The 17,237-nt window shown below is 43.7% G+C and overlaps 1 protein-coding gene across 1 annotated transcript; it reads left to right on the top strand.

The window, feature by feature from the left end:
- Nucleotides 1-1,750: 1,750 nt before the first annotated feature.
- homer1b (homer scaffold protein 1b) lies at nucleotides 1,751-15,636 on the top strand (the record flags this gene model as incomplete). The annotated part of the gene is made up of 8 exons (XM_084552448.1): nucleotides 1,751-2,212; nucleotides 4,677-4,808; nucleotides 6,419-6,511; nucleotides 8,871-9,019; nucleotides 14,663-14,819; nucleotides 15,072-15,182; nucleotides 15,278-15,358; nucleotides 15,445-15,636. Exons 1-8 carry the CDS (start codon nucleotides 1,910-1,912, stop codon nucleotides 15,634-15,636), a joined length of 1,218 nt encoding a protein of 405 aa, XP_084408574.1. The 5' UTR covers nucleotides 1,751-1,909.
- Nucleotides 15,637-17,237: the final 1,601 nt, after the last annotated feature.

The raw sequence follows: 17,237 nt of genomic DNA, 5'->3' as shown, positions 1-17,237 counted from the left end.
GCCGTGCACGCTGCATGCTAAACACCCCTTCCTGCCCCCAATCTTTCTCCTTTCCCACTCATTTGTACAAATTACCCCCTTGCGTACACTCTCGCTTTTCTCCTTTCTTCCTCTCCATTCTCCACCATTTCCGCTGACCATCCCCTCCTCTGTGAGAGTGTGTGAACTTAATGTTTCGATAAAAGAGAGAACATCTTCCACCTTCCTCTGCAGCTTTTTTAAAAAACTTAAGTATGTGTCCTTGTTGATAAAGCTGCATACAAGGCTGGTGGAGTTAGCATGTACTGAATTGACTTCCATTTACTCCCATAACTGTTAACTATGGCTGCCTATTGCCTCAGACCAGAATGCAGAAAAGACACTGTGATGCATCTGACACGTTTACAGACACGCTGGCTTTTCAGGAAGGGAAATGTCAGCGGTTATTTTGTAAGAAAGCTGCACCTCAACTTAAATCAAATTCCATTATTCTCTTAAAAGTTCAGTTGTAGGAGTAAGTACTGCTTTTTTTGACAACCAGTGGGCGTCATTTTGGAACAGAGCTCTTTGGCACAGGCCCTCATGTACAAATGAAAGCACAGGAACGTTGCTGTGTTCGATGCACGCGCAATCAAGCAACAAGGAGAGCGATATTTGCCACCGCTCCATCAAATTATGCAATGAAAAACGACGGCAGTTGCCAAGCGGCTATTGCACGGATCATACGGACAGGCCGCGGTTGTGTGATGCGTGCTGGGGGAGAGTTGAAATGACTCACAGTACCGCCACTTACACTGCTGTCGATGATTATGATAATTCTCGCACAGCACTCCACAAGCAGCTTTGTGGAGCGACATTAATCATCCCAGATTCACTCTCTCTGACTTCCTTTACTCCACATTCCCCCATCATTCTCTTTCTCTTTCTGTCTGACATCCCTCTCTCTCTCTCTCTCTCGTTCTCCCCGTCTTCGTGTTTTTCTTTCTTTCCCAGTCTTGGCTAATCACACGCAGAAGGGGTGCTGCTGTTGAATTTTAATATTCATTTATACAGCAAGCCTTTGATGTCCCCCATCACCCCCACAGTGCAGTGTAAGCACTTCTCTATCTCGTGTTCTGCCAGCACTGCCAGCCAGCCCAGAATATCTCCCTCAGCACCCTGTGCTCTGAGTGTGTGTGTGTACTGACTGTAGATATTACCCAAGAAGCCCCAACAATGCTGCAATATATGAGGGCATTGTAAGAGCAAACTGAGGGGATGCATGAAGGGTGAAGGTGGCACGTGAGTGGTCGATAAAACAAAGATGACTCTTATATAATTCCTAAAACATGGAATAGGACTGAATCTAAACTCAGGTTTGAGTGTCACCCAGAGGTCGATAAGGTATTAACCCATTTAAATTGTACACATCATGGTGTTTTGATCATCTACAGATATAAGCTACCCTGGCACATATCCACATTTGCACAAACACACATAAACACAGATTTACCTTCCTAGCACATTTGTGTCATTGTTTCAGTGTGTTTATGCATTATGTGTGTTTGTATGTTGAGGCTGCAGTCCGTGGGGTGTGTCTGTGGTAGTTAACCATGGCCTACTGTCTATATTTAGCCTGAAACCTTCTCCTTTCTCTCCCCCCCCCCCCCCCCCCGTGTTCCCCTGTGTGACCCTCGCTCACTGCTGCAGGCATTCCCATATCAGAGCAGAAAGAGTCGACGCTGCCTTACACAGAGAGAAAAGACGGGGCGTAAGACAGAGAGCGAGACAGGGGGGAAGCCATGTCTTGGCTGGAAAGTAGAGAGGCAATATAGGAGTGTATGAGGTGTGTGAGGGGACTGTCATTTGAAAGTTAGATTGTTATTTGAGGACACAGCGCAATGAGCAAACGTAGCAGCTCGTTGACAGACTCTATTTCTGTGGCGTAACTATGGAGGATGGCGAGCTGGTAATCCGGTTGCCCGGGCGATCGGACTCCCCGGTGGGCAACAGGGGTTTCGGTGGCGGCGGCGGGTTTGGTGAGACACTGGTGTTGCGGCACAAGGAGGTTCACCACTTCTTCTTCGTCCCCTTCAGGGAGCAGCCCATCTACAGCACGAGGGCCCACGTCTTCCAGATCGACCCCAACACCAAGAAGAACTGGCTGCCCACCAGCAAGCATGCCGTCACTGTCTCCTACTTCTACGACAGCACGCGCAATGTCTACCGCATCATCAGCCTGGACGGCACCAAGGTGAGAGGTTGATTCCCATCGTTACTATACACCTTACACTGTTTGTTGCACACAGCACGTGGGCTATTTTTAATTTCTGACAGCTGACGCGGTTTTATTAAGATGCTCCAGATGTTTCGGCGTAATTACTTCATCACATGTCAAACAACCTTCCAGGAGGTTTTAGTGGCTCTCTGATCTACTACTGAGTGTTAACGGTGTTAATAAGCTCTGCACTGGAAACTAATGTGCAAACATGTCTTAAAAGAGCTCACCGTTGCAAGATGCTCCAGGAGTGACAGCTCATGTTTCACGGCGTGTGTCCGCACGCAACTGCTGTATTTGTGTGTGTTTCTCTCCGCACTTGAAAGCCTACACTTATATCTCGGGATATTCTTGTAAGATATCCAGGGGGCGACGTTTCTGTTTAGGGATACAGTAGCTTGGCGTGACTGAAGGCAGATTAGAGCTCTTTATAGGGGCTGAACCGTACGCACACGCTTTGTGGGGGTGAAGTTAAATTAGAAAAGTAGACGACAGAGTGAGACGGAAGAGCGTGTGTCAGAAGAATTAACTAGAGAGCGGCAAAGTGTGACTCAAGGTAAACAAAAAAAAAAGAAAAAGAAAAATGCGACGGCACGATGGATTACTTTGCACTCAGTGAACACAGAGCGTGTGTGTGTCGCTCCTGATGATCCCCCTCAGCAATCGCCTCATGATCCACGGCGCACATCAGATAGCTCATCAGTACATTCAGCTATTGTGTAACAGTCAATGACTCCTGCCCTTCCCGAACTCATCATTATGTATTGATGCCAGCGAGAATGTCAACCATTGCGCAACACTGCTAATTGATCCTCCATTAATTTGTTCTCCATCACTGTTATTTAACAGGCATATTAATTATGTAAGATTTAGAGATAGCCCCCAGTTCTGGCTCTGGTTATTTCAACAAATTTCACACAAGGATTAAACCCGGTCCTGTTTGTCCGTAACTCAGTACTTTCCGAGGCCCCTTTTTTTTGTTTCTACTGAAGATGTAAATCATACTGTTTACTGTTAGATAATAATTTCACTTCCCTATGGATAGTTTGTGTAGTTAATAGTCAATCCATCTGTGTCATGGTGACTTTCTATTAGATTGCTGCTGGGGTCAGTTATCTGCCCTATTTTCTCTTTTTAGTTCGTGATCTCGTCAAACGCAGACAGGGCAAGGCACAATATATAACAAGACATTATACATTTGCACTTACCGAGTCATTGTTCTATTGAGATCCTGTTGGTGACGGCAATTGTTAGGGAGGAATTTGTGGTGATGTCGATGAAGAAGAAGAAGTACCAGAGTCCCGTACGTCTCATGCTGAAGGAGTTTATTTAGGCTCGATCGAGGAGAACAGAAGATTCGTCATCACAACATAAGTGCATGAGTCCACCTCAGTTCTAAGGGTCAAACAGTAAAGCTCAGATTCTTATACTAGAAAGGTGGGCCGAGGCAGCAAAGGGGAGATGTGTTAACATCCAATTGGCTATAGTACATAAACATGAAGATAAGGAAATAAAACAATAAAAAAAAAACAATAAAACAATAAGGATTCACACCAGCTGGGAAATACAAAGTGTCATCCAGTGACTGAGGGCGTTATCATCTAACTCTACAGCTGTGTCTGCAGACAGCCAGAGAGTGAGATTGAAGACGCCAAAGAGGGACCATGGCCTTGGCATGTTCCTCAGAGAGAAAATAGGTCAGATAACTGACCCCAGCAGTAATCTAACAGAAAGTCACTATGACACAGATGGATTGACTATTAACTACACAAACTCTATCTATAGGCAAGTGAAATTATTCTCTGACATTTACGTTTTATATTAAGGAGACCTTAAACATTTTAAAATCGGTGCATTTGTTAAAGCCGTTTCCACCGGCAGGATAATATATAATTTGTATGATTAAAAGTTTGTTATCTGTGTACACCGGTGTATGAAGGAGCATGTCAACCAGTGCAAAGATGTATGTTTTTTTAATATATAGTTTTTGGTCAACAATGAATTTCTATGGTACTATTTATATTTAGGGCTGTACCTACATTTATTTTTATCATCAGACACTAAAACTGCCAAGTGACACATTCAATAACAGTGTTTTATTCAAGTAACGATCCAAAAACAGTTTACGGCTTTATTCTATAACACAGAGACAAACAGGAAACCCTTGGAATTCGCTGAGAATCAAACAAATGAAGCCCAAAACACAATCATTACAATACCTGTTATTTTAGTTAATGTGTAAACTCTGTGCTCCACAAGCGTACAGTGTAATATTTAATTAATATTTTCGTCTGTGTCCATATTCGTGGTAATAATCTCAGGTTTAAATGTTCTCTCTCTGTCTCTCTGTCTCTCGGTCTCTCGTAGACACATAAAAAATACACACTGCAGTAATAAAGTTAATTTAACACATATTAAGTGGTCAGGCTCTGTGTTGCAGGCAATAATCAACAGCACCATCAGTCCCAACATGACGTTCACAAAGACTTCTCAGAAGTTTGGTCAGTGGGCGGACAGTCGAGCTAACACTGTCTACGGGCTGGGATTCTCCACCGAGCATCATCTATCCAAGGTACCGCCCCCATCCGCCCAAACACACGCACAAACCACAGCTAACCTTTCAGCATCAATCACAGGGCGGCTTGTTTTATTTATTTATTTTTTGTCCTTTTTCTCCCTCAGTCCCCGAGACAAGAGAGCACTTCCACTTTCTTTTCTCTCTGGCTGCTGCAGTTTCTGAAACAACAGTTGTAAATATTTTAAAATCCCATGAATGATTTGCACTCGTGTTGCATTGGCGCAAAATTCATAAAAAACGTCTTGCACCTTTCACATGTTGCTTTACACTGATGTCGTTTAGTTTATTCATCACGAGAAGCATCACATAATCTGTAAAAAATAGTTGTATAACATTGGGAGTAAATATCCCCGATGACGTCATCGCCGCTGTCTCAGTTTCAGTCTGGTGAATAATGACTCAAGATAGGGACCAAATGTCAGTGTATTTCAGCCTCTGCTGTTTTTTATTTTGCCTGTTGTAAATGGAGCACCTCTGCAAGAATTAAAGGTGATGTACACAGCAGTTAGTCACCACCTGATCCCTGCTCAGGGGTCGGATACAAAATTATATGACCACAAGTTAGCCAGTAGCCAAATGCCAGAGCAGTATGCACAGTATGTGAAATGTGTTGTGGTTTTATTCTCAGGTGTGTCTTAATATTAATCAGACTCATATATAACTAAAGCTTATTAGCATTATTGAACTGATGTAACGGCCACAAATTAGAGAGACCCAACCAAAAGCAATCGTTATCCATTTTTCTACCTATTGTGAAATATAGAGCTTGTGTTCTTTAATGTAGTTACTCTGTGAACAGAAACTCTGACGAGTATCAATGTGCAGTTTAACAGACACCTACCAGCCACTTAAACGTGCTTCTTTTGGTTTAAAGTTTAAATAATCAGATTCACTTCTCACCTAGCCGCGGTGCAAACACCCCCGAAGCACTTCCACTGAGAACTGCCGCATTTAAATCACTACACCAGAACTATTATATTGCACTAAAGTGAAACGATATTGAGTTACTTTTTTCAACTCTGCTAATGGCGGACATAAGACCGGCTCCAGCAGACTCGCCAATTTGATTTCCACAACACTCAGCCCTCTGCAGCACTGCATGTACTGAATTACTTTGTAAAACTGAGGCAGTAGCGTCAGCGGTGAACCACACCCTAAAGGGACATCAGGGATTTGTGCTTGTGTGTTTATATTTGCTCGAAGCCCCTCAGCTGAGCTCACCTTACCACTTCGTATCTTTGCCTTCGACTAAAATAACTCCGCAGATCAACTTCAGCCACTGACAACTTCTGATTACAGGAAAACTAAGTGAAGAAAACACAATGACACAGAGTCCCCTCTCTCTCAGGATATCTGTAATGTAAAGATTACCAATGCAGACATAGTTAGATCATATTTCTGCAGAGGAATTATGGGTAATTCTTTTCTAAATTCAACTGTGGGTTGTTATTGGCAACAGCTTCTCCCTATCCTTCACAGTTGACCTATTACATACTGATCTCCCTCTGTGCGTCCATGCACATTTATGGCTTTACCAAACAGATTAAACCGTGCTGTTGTAGGAATTGCAGCCTGACACACTGACGCCTGTCCTCTGTGTTCAGTTTGCAGAGAAGTTCGCCGAGTATAAAGAGGCGGCGCGGCTCGCGAAGGAGAAGAGTCAAGAAAAGATGGAGATGGCCACGTCTCCTTCTCAGGTACATTCAGTGCACGCCACCCCTCACCAGTAGTGTGTTTAACCTTTTCGCCATGACCTCCATGCATGTTGTGTGTAACGGACAGTAGGTAAATAGGTCACAGGGGAAATTCGGACAATACAATAATGTTTTAAAAGTACTGCCAGTATAAAAGCAAGAAGTCTACCATTCAAAAGGATATCTCAGTAAAAGCAAAGTGTATTTAATGTGCCAAATTTCTGTTTCTGAGGAAAAATGGCTGATGTGACTGATGTATTATGTGTCGTGGTCCCGTTATTTCAAACCGAGGAGCATCTGAGCGACTGAACACTTGCCATTATTTGCAGAAGCCAGAGTAAATCTCGAGTTGAATCTTTAGAAATAATTTGTGGTTATATGTGTGAAATATAAAACATAGTTCAAGTTTTACTTGTGATAAATGTTCTTTCTATACTTCGGCATGTCCTGACACCGACTCCAGATCAATGTACATATAAACCTTTTACAAACACATGCTACATTTTCTCAGCATGTTGCCACCAATTAAAAGACAGAGCTTGCTGTGAGGTATAAATTGGAGAACATAATTAGCCTGCATGTTGGGTATTTGTTTGTGGGGGATATCTAATAATAGAGTGTTTTAGGGTATGTATAACTGTGTCTGAGAAAAAAAAAACAAACAAGCTCGTTTCATGGGAGAATCCCTTGAGAAATCTGTTCTTTAATCTAAGGGCTGTTAGCAGCCTTCATGTGTTCGTCTGTTCATTACGGAGGCTAGGGGAGCAGCCCCCCTGCTGTACTGCGGTCTATTACTAGTACTATTAATGCTGCAGCCCACATGGGCTACAGTACCTTGCTCTTCCCGTGTGAGTGTATCTTTTAATGAAGCCAAGAGGACACCGGCGCTGTCACCAGGGATTGAAGGCTGCGTGTGCACCAGCCACCACGGCGCTATAATGATGAAACTGAAGAGAGGCTGTTACTGTAAAAGCTGCGGTCCTCCCGTCACAAACTTTCAGTGGCTCGCTGAAGCTGTCTGCTCTGTTTCACCACAGAGAGTCAGCGTGTTTCACCCACACGCCTGCTGGCTTTCTTTTCCAAACTCCAGCTCCACTCTTTCCTCCCTCCGCTAGATGAACTGAAAAAGCTTGAGAGAACTCCACTAAAACACAATGAGAAGACGCAGAGCTAAATGCTATATGCTGGTCCCAACAGGCCAAGCCTCGGTGGAAACACATCATCAACCGATATTAAATAATGCTCTAATGAATGTGGAACGCAAAATGTAAAACCAGCCATAATCTTCCTCTTATCTTCCATTTCCTTCTTGTCCATTAGAGAGGTACAGGCAGTGACATTGTTCTACTGTATTGTGCTCAAGCCCCGAGTCTTAATCGCTGTGTTTTATGTAAATGCAGCAGCTAAATGAGTTGTCTCTTGTATAATTCTGTGGTTGTATGGGATATAAAGATAAGAATTAATCTGTAATTTCCCAGTGCAGTAATAAACTGGTTTTACCAGCCCATAGGAATGAGGAACTGCTCACTAAGATGTGCACATTTTTAGCACCACTGCGGTAAAATGTTTGACAGCTTGAGAGACAGCACCATCGGCAAACACACCTCTGTCGTCTATAACACCTCAGCTCTTATGTGGGACAGATTTATTTATTTTTCTTCTTCGAAATTAAAGATAGGAGCATTGTTTTTAAATAGTGACCACGGTATTAAATGGTACACACTTCCTGTCTCCTAAATCAGTGTCATCAGGAGGTTTGTGAACATCCTTGTGATTGGATAAAAGCCCTATTTTTGATTTTGCTAACATTTTTAGATACGCTAAACTTCCGAATTTTGAACATGATGTGTTTACAGGAAAATGCAGAAGCACACGTTTAATATAATTATTTGATTTTATTTTTAAATATTTCTGTGGTCAGATCGCGATCGAAGAGTGACTCAGACAGATCTTGAATAAAATTAATTCTCTCCTTTTCTTCTGGTTACTTAATAATTAAAACGAGTAAATTTACCTATGGTGTCTGTCTTTGTTCATGGTAATGTCAACACCGTAATTCTTCGGTTTAATCTAAACTGATAAATTCTTCTCCTTTTGTAAATGGAAAAGGTTAAATCACCTCTGCAAAAATCAACCAGACATCATTAGGACTAAAAATATAGTAGGAGTGCATCTTTTATGACATCTGAAATGACTGACACAAGAGTGTGTCATTCAGAAATTGAGCTTTTCAGATGAGTTTCCAGTAGTTCTCCTTCTTGTTTAATCATCGATAACAATATGAAACAAAAAATATTAAAATGCTTTAATAAATGTTGTGATTAATTGCTATGTTTACTGAACAACCGTGTTTCACGTGCAGGAGTCTCCAGCTGGTGAGCTCTCCTCTCCTTTAACCCCGGTGACTCCGCCCATGGAAAACATCAACGGCACAGATGAAATCTGTGACACGACTCCCAACTCCGATGTGCGTCCCGAGCCGTCGCAGAACGCGCTGGCCTTCGCACACAGGTACATCCCACACTGCGATATGTTCACTGTGCTGTCTGTCGCGTTTAATAGAGTCCACACACATTACTGTCCAATCAGACGTTGTCACTGTCACAGCTGTGTTTCACACAAAAAAGATGATAAAATAGATGAGTTTTGTTCTGTTGTTTTGTCTGAGGCGCAGACATTTTGCACTACTTCTGTGTTCTTCTCTTCGTCCGTGTGCACGTCTGTACGTTGCATGTCAGCATGGCCAGGAACTCCCTCTATTCACCGCTGCTCTCTCGTGTTTTTCCCCTCTAGGGAGCAGTTTAAGACTTGTCGGGTCTTCTCTGTCTGATAGGGATGTCAGTACACGTCCCCCACTACTGCAACACCATAACTGCGCAAACAAACAAACACAAATATGTTCAGGCATTCAGTTTTCCTGAAATAAGAGCCTGATTGCAGGTCAGCAACAGGGAGGGTGCTCTTTCCAAAAAACCAGATGCACTGCCTATTAACGTAAAAAAAACAGCACGCCGACACTCCAGCGAGGAGGAATGCAATGAAATCATGAATTTTATCAGTGAAATTCACACACAGTCACGTCACACGGACCAGCAAAAGATGTAACTTTGAGTTTTTCTCAGGTTTGAGGAATCATTTAAGTTATTCGTTTTGTTAAATCTGAGCATGCTCAGTGAGGAAACTCACATATTTATAGTTTAATGTATGCCTACTGCAATGCAATAATATTCTCCTAAACTGAGTAGGTGGCGGTGTCACCTCTATGCATGCACCAGTACTGATGTATACATTCCTCTGTGTCTCTTGTTAGCAGACTGAATATTGAAATCATTGTTTCTTTGTGACTGTTGATCCCGGTTCGCATACAGTCGACTGTGTAAGATAAAGAGGTCGAAGGGCCGTTCAAATGTTTTGCTGTGTATAATGGCTTTCTGAAAAGGTGTGGCTGTGAGGTTCACCATCAAAAAAGGTGTCAATGAAGTGTTTATGTAAGACTTATATAACACACTGTGGGTAGTGGGAGGCATAGAAAGAGCAAGACAGACACACGGAGGGAGTGTGTGTCAGAAACTGGGAAGAGAGAGAACGACAGAGAGAGGTGCATTGTATGAAGACTGTACATGAGTCACTGATACCTAACCACCACCAACTGCACGCATTTTTTGTTCCAGTAAATAAGCTGAACAGAAGGGAATGGACAATCAGTTTGAGCCGTTTTGTGCGGTAGTCGACTGTACACACCGGTCTTTTCATTTGTAATATCTCTGTAACTTGTGCTACTTTTATTATTCCTCTGGCTACGAGTCATATTAATTAAAGATGTCAATCAAACGCTAAATGGATTATCAGTCTTTTTTTCTTAAACTGCTGGTGTTTGAGTGGGGAAGCTCAGTCTTTTTTCTTTTTTCTTTTTTTTTTGATGTTCAAGCTTCAGTTTAGAGAGATACACTTAGAGGGCCGCTGCTAATGTGGGAAAGTCTACAAAGCATATGCTATGAAACCCCCACCGCTGTATGATGATGAACCCTTTAAGGATACGCAGCTCTGTGCGCTGAGAGCGGGATGTAGAGAGGACACCCACTGCCTGCTGCAGCCTTTGCTTGCTGATGTGTCTATTAATGCTGCATGCGTGGGAGACGGGGTCGACTCTCGGCATTCACGATGGCAAGTGTGGACGTAACAAGCAAACCTCGGCCTCACATTTTCTCAGAGGCATATGCGGTGAGGGTAGATGCAAGGACCATCCACATATTTCAGCACATAACCCCTTTCTTTCTCTCTATGATTCATACTTGTTTTGCCATATACCTACAGTTTGCATCAACTGGCGTTTAACACCTTTTTCAGTAGTTCCACTAGACTCACATGTGCCTGTGGTGAACGTGTATTTTCTGACATTTGTTCATAGGCATGTGGTTAAAAAGAATAAAACGTTTTAAATGTGTAAACCCACACGGAGAAAGGCAGCAGACCTCTATGATGTTTTTTTGGTGTGTCTCTTTGCCGTTGTGTGTGGACGACTTGATGATGACTTGTCTCCACAGCATATACACCACGCTGCTGCTTAGCAGGGCTGTGTAGGCAGGAATGTGTGGGTGCAGGGGGCAGAGGAAGAGAGAGGAAGATGAGAGACTGTATGCAGGGCTGTGAGATAGTTTTTTATATATATATATATATATCAGGCTGTGGGCGTGTTTGGCAGACCTGCACCAGACTCATTTTGAATGGTTTTCTGAATATTGTTAGACCCTCTCTCGGCTGAATGTGAATGATCTCCCGGTGTTGGAGGATGTAGGCGTCTGTCGGCGGGTTTTGTGGTAGGCTTGTGCGAAGGGAGACCGTGCCACTGCCTCCGTTCCTCCGGCGCTGCCATGGCAACTGCTCTGCCTCCCTGCTTCTTGAACAGCTGTGTGAGGAGGAAGAACCTACCTGACAACAAACAGCGGTCAGGACACGGCAGAGACACAAGAGGGCTGTAGAAACACCTTCCGTGTCGTCCAAGTTTCGCGGCTTTATTGAGCACGGGAGGAAAATTGCGCTTGAGGATTTGACTTGTGAAGTAGTAAAACACAGAACAGAGTGTTGACTTTTTTATTCATTTTTTTTTCAGTATATATACAGCATATACAAAAAAAAACATAAATACTCAATAGAGGTAAAATTTAAAACTATTAAAATAAAAATTGTTAACCTGAGACTGCACAGAGTCTGGTCCTCTACTGTCTCTCATCAGCAGGCAAATAGATTACAAAATCAACCACATAAAGATATGTTTAGATTTTATTCATAAACACTGCAAATATGGTCTAACAATTTCAAACTGATACACACAGGAAATAATTACTTTTTGACTTATTAAATTACACCAAAACTTACAGGCATCAACTAAAAAATATCTCCAGTATTTCTCTAAATTTCACCGTTATGTCACATGTACATTGTTTCAATAGTCACATCATCTTCTCTATGAGTAGTTCAGTGACACAGCAGCAGCTAACTTACCCTCTATGTGTCTCACACACCTTCATCTCTGCTGTCCTCAGCCAGGAATGTGCTCAGGTGTCCCCCTAAAACCTTTAAACGAGACTCACTCAATGATTCTCCCATCGTCGCTCTCTCCCTTGCCTTTTTCTCCGCGTGGCTCCATCCTCACATCTTGACGTCTCTTCCTGCACTCTGGCTCTCCACGCTGGTGTGTGGGGCTTATACTTTGGCGGGGCGGCGTGCCTTGGTGACAGCACTGCGCCGTCTGCATGACTGCGTGTGCGTGCCGTTGTGTGTCAGCTAATATGTGCATGTGTAGGATGCAGTGTCGTCTCCCTCCTGTGCGTCACGCATGCAGACACACTTGCACTCGCGGAGGGGGTGGCTGTTGTGTAAGAACCGAAGGCGCTGCGGGAGTCCAGAGTGAAATCTATCCGGGCTTTCTCTCTTTTACACTTCACAGAGTGGGTGTTATGGCAGAGTGTAGTGCTACTGCAGTGTGTGAGCTTATACAGAGGGCTATACGTGTGATTGTGTGTATCAGTGAGGGGGTGGAACAGAACTGAAAGCAACATTGTTGTGGGTCATACAGATCCTCGTCAGCCCTTGAGCGAGCTAAGCGTTGCTTTGTACTTTTTCTTTGTATGTGTTTGAGGAATCACTGTGAAGTATGTGGGAGTGGGAGCTCCTCTTCAACGATACTTGGCTCGATGCTGGTACTCGACCATGTTTAGGTCTCGTACATTCTCCCGCCAAAGTCAGACATTATGTGAGAGACAGGGAGTGCATTATGTAAATCTGAAGCGACTGCATGCGGTGCACGTACAGGAAACATTTTCCCTCCTTGAAACTGTGTCCATTCATACATCTAATGTACACAATATATGCTAAAACACAATATATACTACACAACAGAACCGTTGACTACACAGCCAAAGTGTTTTCTCCACCAGCCTATTTTCCATCATGGAATTCAGACATGTTCAATCACTTCTCCGTCATCTCTCATCTCGTCTCCTCGTCTGTGAGTAGCTGGACCAGATTAGACTCCCGCCAGTCTGAGGATATAATCTCAGATTACAACTCATGTGGCAGACAGATGCTTTCACAGCTACTGACCGACCCCCAGTCTGAGTGCCCACTGCAGTCTTTGTCTCCTGATGTGCTCTGGTCAAATCTGACCGATGTACTAAGACTCTGCTTGAAATATGTATCTTGTTTCATCTAATTTGAAGATGGGGATATTGTAGGGGGTTATGTTTTGAGTTTTTTTTTTATTTAAATTTTGACTGTGGTGTCCAAATTGTAGAGTTTAGGAACATGTCCATCTGTCAAATGGACAGACTTGCATTCTGTGACACCCATAGAAGTTTGGACAATTCCCTTCACTTCAGAGGACATTACATTAAGTTCCTAAATATCATAGCTATAAGTAAGGAGGATATTGTCATCCTGACAAACAATCCCACCATTATTCTGATGATACAGAGCCACAGAGATACTTTATTCCGCTCTGGTATATGAAGTTTTCTTTGGGGCATTGCCCACGTTTAATTTGCGGCGCCCCATAAGGGTCGTGATCACACTGGAGAGGAGGAGAGAGAACAGGACGAAACTGACAGCGAAGGTGCTTTAGAGGAGGAAGTGTCAGAAGTGAAAGACAACACAGTCCACGGTGCAGACCGTGAGAAAACGGATGAGGTGGAATCAAGTGATGAGGAGGAGGACTGTCACCTTCCTGTCAAAGAATGGTAAATCGTTCTGGTTTTCATCCACATCAGAGAGGAGAGGCAGGCTGTCAAGCTGCCGTATCCTGGATTAATCTAGCCGTTCTTGCGGATCAGCACTGTAGTCATAAATACTTTGCAACTTCTACAACTTTAGAGGCTGGATGGGTATTAAAGAAGAAGTGGAAGGAAGAAAACTGGACAGACATCCACATGGGCTGTGCATCGTTGTGTTGATTCTGACAGGAGTAGTCTGATGGATTTTGATATCCTGTCGAGGGTGATCCGTTTCATGAAAAGAGGTGGAGTCTCAGTAGGTCCGGCATCTACAACCCTGGATGTTGTAGTCAATAATACGGTCCTACACGTGCAACACACAGGGAAGAACCAGACTAGAAAAGAACCACGTGGCCCTGGGCACAACAGCAGGTCTCCAGGAGCATAACATAATTTTTTATTTCATTTGAATAATGCAGATATGTTTTTAGAGGTTTATTGCATCTGTTCAGTATTTTCTTGATTAATTGAGTTGATTAAGTTATATACACATACTGTACTCATGTAAAAGAATGACGACCCATGATGGAGGTAATGAGCATCTAAAATGTGTCGCATTACAAAACTTTGTATGGATGGATGGATTATAAGATGAGGTTCTGATACTTTAATCGGACGATTGAGTCGATGGATGCATGTATATTTTCCACAGATATTTAATATATAAATACAATAATATTACAGTAGTAATATAGTTGATGGCTCGATGAATGGATGATTTAAAAACTGTGGTTCTGATATTTTAATTTTGCTTTCATGGCCACAGTTTCAGATTTGCACCAGACGTCATCAGATGTTTCAGATTTGCACATCTTTCAGTCATAACGTGACCATCTTATGGCACTGTTGGTAAACTGACAGCATGCTTCCCTGTGTTCTGCTGCAGCCCAGCTATGACAAAACACTGGGAGGCTGAGCTGGAGGCACTAAAGGGGAACAATGCCAAGCTAACGGCAGCTCTGCTGGAGTCCACGGCCAACGTCAAACAGTGGAAACAGCAACTGGCTGCCTACCAGGAGGAGGCAGAGAGACTACACAAACGGGTGAGCGAGGGGGCCACAGGAATGCTTGTTGGTTTTCATGTGTGATTAAGTCATTTAAATTTTTTAAAAAAGGAGCATTTGGAAGGGCTGCTCTGAAGTCGGGATGAGAGGAAGAGGCAGAGGAGAGATGAGTGTAAGCAAGAGGGAGAGGAAACAAAGTGAATTCTGGGAAAGAGATTGTGATCAGACGCGTGTGCCAGTATCTCTCTTTCTCCGCTGATTTGAATGATGATGTGCGTCTTGTCCTTGTAGGTGACCGAGCTTGAGTGCCAGAGCAACCAAACCCCAGTGATCAAATCCCAGAAGACTGAACTCAACCAAACCATAGAGGAACTAGAAAATACGCTTAGAGATAAAGAAGAGGTGAGTTGTGAGTCTGTGTGTGAGAGTGAGGGGAGTGACTTATCTAAACCTATGTTTATATTACACCGCCTTTTAATCTTTTCTGTGTGCTACAGGAAATGGAAAAATTGAAAGAAGAATTGGAAACCATGAACGACCTGATGGAGCAGAAAGACACTCTTACCCAGAAATTAGAGGTTTGTGAAAGAGACTAAACGTCTCATGTGGCACAAAAAGCCACTTCCCAACTTTCAATATCATCAACAACTTTCTCTGTCCACAGGAGACGGAGTTGCGCAGTCGGGTGCTCGAGGAGCAGCTGGCGGGTGCCGAGCAGCGGCTGGAGGAGAACCAGGAGGAGCAGGAGAATTTTAGGAAGAGCCTGCGGACGCTGCTGGAGCTGCTGGACGGCAAGATCTTTGAGCTGACGGAGCTCAGAGACACCTTGGCCCGGCTCATAGAGGAGGCCAGCTAGAGACGGAGATGCCTATTCTTCACAGACAGAGCCATATGATAATTTACTGACACCACCAACTCACCCAGACCAGTCCTATTCCCCATGACCCCTTCGTTCATACTCCCCGCACACGTTTAAACTGAGACACTGCACTGCCCTCACTCATATTTTGCGCAAAAAGGGCAGCTGGTTCCCTTGTTTTTACCTTGAAGGCTCTGAGTTCCTACCAAACCGCAGGCGCTCCTGTAGTTCGAGACGACACAGGGACTACCTCAGCTCGCCTTCTGATTGGCTGGTGTAGGCATAACCTCAGATGAACTGGTTACTCCAGTTGTGGAGATGCCTGCTTTGGCACACTGCACCTGCCCCCCCAACGCACACACACACCCACACACACACACCCACACATTTTTTTCAAACTTGAGAACTGTGCCTCAGTGCCATCTACTGTTTTTCCCAGATAGCTGCACCACAGCTTGCGGCGTCGCAACGTCTCACACACACACTCACACCATTTTCTTCCTCTTGAAACTGCCCCCCCAAGGGGAATGTTGAAAGTCATGTGGAAATAACTGCTGTTAAGACTCAGAGAACTGCGCCAAAGCTGCCAAATCCCCTGAAAATATTGTCCTCTAACTTGCAGATGCTTTGATCCAAAGTGACTTACTGTACAGAGAAGAGCTGAGCGGAGAAACCCATGTTTGAGCTTGGGCTGCCAGAAGAGCGTCACTGGAAACGGAGAATTAAAGGATGACTCTCAATAAACCAGCCGGTCTTACCCATTGGCCTGGAGTGACATCGCCTCTGCTCCCCAGCCTGGATACACAGGGCAGCTGGGAAATGGAGTTTGCTATCCCTCTTAAATGAAAGTCTTCTGTATATCCACCGCTTATTTAAAATCCTACACGATTGATGATTAATATTGAATCTTCCAGACGCATTGTTCACACCACACAGAAATTTTAGAGAGTGTGTGCCTGTGCTACATTCGACATAAACAAAATCCCTGTATCCAAGACTGCTTCCACCATCACAGACAACCGACCTGTCTTCCTGCCAAACTCAGTGTGGTGAGTGTTTCCGAACAAGGCCCGGGCCTTTGACATAACGCGTGCCTTCGACGCGCTCATACCGTAAATGGACACATGTTCTCAAATGATATATTTCGTGCTGTGAGAGAAAGACCCTGCTTCTGGACAACAAGGCCTACAAACAAACACACACACACACACACACACTGAGCAATACCAGACAGGCTCTGTACGACACCTCTATCCAACTCTATCAGGTACTCTACTCAGTGGACTCATGCAGATAGGTCAAATGCAACTAAGCCGATCCCCCCGTGTCCAACAGAAAGTGTACTACTGTTGACCGCAAAACTGTGTGGCAGCCCTGTCTGGTCGAAGTAGTGCATCGTGAAGGGCTTACAGAGTGTCATCTCGTAAATCTCCACCTTCAGTGAAACTGGCCACAGATTTTCACTCCTCACAGGTGAATGCAGAACTGTACTCAGTTTCTATTCTGTTTTCTTTTTTTTTTCTTTTTTCTTTTTTTTTTTACACAAGATACAATACTGATGATATAATTATAGAACTGTATAAGACAACTTTCTACTC

This window comes from Chelon labrosus (genome assembly GCF_963514085.1).
Source record: "Chelon labrosus genome assembly, chromosome: 9".
Taxonomy (NCBI): Eukaryota; Metazoa; Chordata; class Actinopteri; order Mugiliformes; family Mugilidae; genus Chelon; species Chelon labrosus.
The sequence above is the reverse complement of the archived record's forward strand: the minus strand, read 5'-3'. Positions and strand labels throughout refer to the sequence as shown.